Below are 4,343 nucleotides of genomic sequence, written 5' to 3'. Positions count from 1 at the left end.
AATTACCCGCGGCACATTCTCAGATAATTTAAGTGATCCGCGGCATTTAGTTAAGGATCACTTGAGTGATTCTTGGCATAGTTCCAGAGTACTTAAGCGGCCCGGACACATTTCCAGAGCACTTAAGCGGCCCGGACACATTTCCAGATCACTTGGATCCACGAAAAATTTAGAGATCACTGAAGTGGCTCTGTGTAGGGCACTTATCAATAGGGGGGGATATCATTTCAATTGCCCACAAACTATCGAAAGGTTTTTCTCGTTTTCGGCGAGCCGAGTAAGATACCATTAAAAATATTTCATATTTTCATAAAGGGTGGTTGATGACGTAAGCATTATCCAAACCCCCCTCCCCCCCTTGTCATCAAAAGTCAGCAAATCGGAACCAACCCCCTCCCCTCGATGATGACGTAATACTTGAACGGCCCCTAAGGGCAACTTTCGGTGATGAAAAGCGTCACGAACGTTGCTAATCAATCAATTTTAATGATAGAAAAAATAGAAAAATTCTGAGTTACCAACCTTCATAAAAACTTTAAATTAACAGAAATTAATTAAAATAGCATAAAAGAGGCCCCTTCTTTCAGCAATCTTCACAATTCAATTATAATTTTCAATATCAATTACAATCTTTAATTTTAATAATAACAATCTTTAGTTTATTAATAATAGTATTTTTCAATAATCTTTGTATTATTTTTTCACTGAAGCTAAACTTCTTTACAGAATTATTTAAAACATTTAAACATTTTTAGTCTACTCGGTGAAGGCACAAGGACCCTCATGCCCATTTCTCTTTGTACGTCTCTGTCCTTAACATTTTAGCTAATTGTAAAGTGCCTATTTCGCGATTTTAACCAGTGAGATTCTGTAAATTTCATAGAAAATTCTAAATCATAAAGGAACTTATTTCACATACTGACAGGGCTGTAGAAATTTAAAAAAAAAAAACCCCACAAAATTGTTATATTATAATACTATTCACGATGTTTAAGCTAAATACGGTTAATTTTATTGATTCGAACTTACCACGAGTGAACGCGCAAGGGGGTGTTCGCACCCCACGTGAATATATATTACGAAATTTCTAACTTTGCTATTTTTTAAATGGGTATAACCTAGTGTAGCTGCTTATAATATCATCTATTTTAATAGGGGAACATGTCAGGTGCGAAATTTACTCTTTTGCTCTCTTGTAGGCAGCGCTACTGGAGTGTTAAACACCCCCTTGCGCGTCATGATGTTACTTTACTTGTACGAAAATATCTCTCTATTTGCGTTACGAAGATAGAATCAAATGCTTGCAGAAGTTTTTGAAGATGTTTCTACGCATGAAAAATCAATAAATGAGTATTATTGGTATATATGTGTCGTAAGACTTATACTCTATCTTCTGAGAAAAATCTTGTGAAGATATTGTGGATGTTGTAGATAAAAAATGGGTGTTCCATATTCTACTAAAATTTTAAATAGATGTCCCATGGTAATAGTTTTTGCATTGCTGACCATCACTGCAATCGATGCAAGAGTGCTTTTGTCATCAACGAAAAAACTGTCAAAAGAATTCAAGAACAGAATGTTGTCTTTCATATAGAAAGACTTTAGCCCTTCAACTAATCAGTCCCAAATAGTAAAAGAGTACACTCCATAAAAAGGGAGATTCTGAACAAATTTTTCAGCTTCCAAACCATTTGCAAACAGATAAAGACTTTGTACAAACGTTTTTTTATGTGCATGAGAAAAAGACAAAAACAAAAACGAGCTGCTCTAAGTACAGCAAGAATATTTGTCACTAATATACAATCAGTCTTTGCGCGGAGAGTGCAGAATAATATAAGTTTTCATATCAAATTAATGCTGGTATTTACTCACAATTTCTTTCATTTTGATTAAATGTAGTTTTCAAGATATTTATTACTAATTTTTTTTAAAAATAAAAATCACATTTCAGAAGAAATTTACTAGTGGGGTGTGCAAAGCACTCCCATGCGCGTTCTCATGTCCTCCTTGTAGCGCGCGTGCTCCTAGGTTGATAGATTTGTGTCTTTCTGAAAGCAACAGATTTATGCAGCTGAGATATCGCAATTTCAAACAGTAGTGGGTCCCATGATGGACTGTTGTCGACAGTCACGTGGTTCATTATTTAGAGTGAAATTCTTTCAAGAGTTAAAAATATCCACAACATATTCATAGCGAATTTACATTGCGTGACATATTCAGAGTGATTGGTAGACGAAAAAACAATGCATGTTTTAAAAATCTTTAGGAAATCAGCGCTCTTGTTTCTGTTGCAGCTTAGTGGATTCTCAACGGTTTCATCTCAGCTGGAGGAATTCTTATTCAAGTACCAAATTACGGAATTACACATATCTTTTGATGAGTATGAAGAAGGACCATTGGATACGCCGGATAACATGAAAATAAGTTTTGACTATTTTGGACACAACGTTGAGGTATTGGCAAATAAACTTCCGGATTCCCTGATGAAGAGGACCACGGTTGAAATACATGGGAATGGTACAAAGGACATCGGACCTTTCAGAGGCAAATTTTATGACTGTGAAAACGACAAATATTCTATTTCAGGGTACCTTACGGACAGTGGCAGTTTCGAGGGGATAATCAAAATACAGAATGTTACATATAATTTGGTACAAGCTTCCACGTATTTCAACGACTTGCGATCAGAGACGATTGTTTATAGAGATATTGATATCAAACCCACGAGAACTCCCAACAGTTCGAGTTACCGACATTTCATGGCCGAAAACAAATACACTCCGAGTGATCTTGAATTCAAAAGCATCAACGTTTCAAACTTGAGCCTCACAAATACGAAAGACATTAGAATAGTTGAAGATTTAAGGATGACAAGAAAACAAATCTCGGATTCTCATAATATTCTGGTGTGTAGAGTTGAAATGATCGGCGATGCAGGATTCTACGAACAGAAGAAAGAAAATGCTCTCCAATACATGTATCTGATGTTGCATGAAGTCGACAAGGCATTCCGCACTACAGATTTCGGAAATGACACTGTCCGAATATTACCTTGGAAACTCATTATTTATAAGAGTAAGAACGAACCGGGCTATCCGTTTAGTACACGTCTCAGTGACCTGGACACATATTTACAGGACTTCAGAGCTATTTATGGTAATACTCAACATGCATATAACTCTTGTTTGACATACGCATTGACTGGGTACACGTTAAAAGGCCCTCAGGGAATAGCAGTTGACCAAGGACTTTGTTCGAAACATGGGGGAAAATTCGGTATCGTAAGAACTAATCCGAATGTAATAATGAAGATAATTTTCATCCACGAATTTGGTCATTCCTTTGGAGCTCTTCATGATATAGATGAAAATGCAACTTGCAGGCCATATGGAATATACAACTACGTAATGGTATCAGGAGGCACACCGGGAGAAAATAAATATCGTTTCTCACCATGCAGTCTCGATCAAATGCGACCTATGCTCAAAGAGGAACACGTAAGAGAATGCATGCAGCCCTTATCTCCAGAATGCGGGAATGGAATAAGAGAAGGCGACGAAGAATGTGACTGCGGCCCCAATGAACATGTATGCGAGGAATTAGACAGATGCTGCACGCCGAAAGGCGGCAACGACGATGGAGATAAAGAATGCACCTACCGTCGTAGTAAAGGTTATACTTGCAGCGACAAGTCGGATCTGTGCTGCACGAACTGCACAATATCAGCAAGTGGAAAGAATTGCTCTAGAGAAAACTTTGGATGTATTGTAGGAAGATGCGACGGTGTTTTGAAAAACTGCTGGAACAAGACCAACGAGAAAGATGGAACAAATTGCTCAGATAGTGGTGGAGGCATCCATACCTGCTCTTCAGGATTCTGCAACAGCAGCTATTGTCGAGATCACGGACTCGATACATGCATGTGCAAACTGGAATGGAGATGCAGAGTCTGTTGTCTGAAAGATGGGAAATGCATATCAAGCCATATATTAGGATTTGCTCATTATGATGTCACACCAAAATTACCTTATGGTACAATATGTGGTCATAAACTGCAGTGTAATGGTTATGGTGGTTGCACTTCACCCACAGGAGAATATCCAAGTGAAGATACTGTAGTTTGGCCATACATTCTTGTTGCGCTGATACTGATAGTCATCACTGCATCTGGTACATACTATTATTACATTATCAAAAAGAAAAAACGTTTGCCACAAATATGGCCCTGCAAAACAATGCACCAATCTTCTGCTCGCCAGACATTGCATAGCACAGGAAGACACCACACAGTTCATTCTCACCCGAAACATAATATTGGATCACATCGCCAACGACACAATTGA

At 37.8% G+C, this 4,343-nt stretch overlaps 1 protein-coding gene across 1 annotated transcript; it reads left to right on the top strand.

Annotated features, from left to right (window-relative positions):
• Positions 1 to 2,243: 2,243 nt before the first annotated feature.
• Positions 2,244 to 4,343, top strand: LOC149078703 (disintegrin and metalloproteinase domain-containing protein 10 homolog). Its single transcript, XM_089241405.1, has one exon. It carries the CDS (start codon positions 2,244 to 2,246, stop codon positions 4,341 to 4,343), a length of 2,100 nt encoding a protein of 699 aa, XP_089097531.1.

This window comes from Pholcus phalangioides, unplaced genomic scaffold (assembly GCF_987345545.1).
Source record: "Pholcus phalangioides strain wild (caught in Gottingen) unplaced genomic scaffold, Ppha-v1.0 ptg000013l_1, whole genome shotgun sequence".
NCBI lineage: Eukaryota > Metazoa > Arthropoda > Arachnida > Araneae > Pholcidae > Pholcus > Pholcus phalangioides.
The sequence above is the reverse complement of the archived record's forward strand: the minus strand, read 5'-3'. Positions and strand labels throughout refer to the sequence as shown.

Bases quoted from the DNA above. Each gene is read 5' to 3' on its own strand.
- LOC149078703 (XM_089241405.1), top strand. From the start codon at position 2,244: ATGCATGTTTTAAAAATCTTTAGGAAATCAGCGCTCTTGTTTCTGTTG.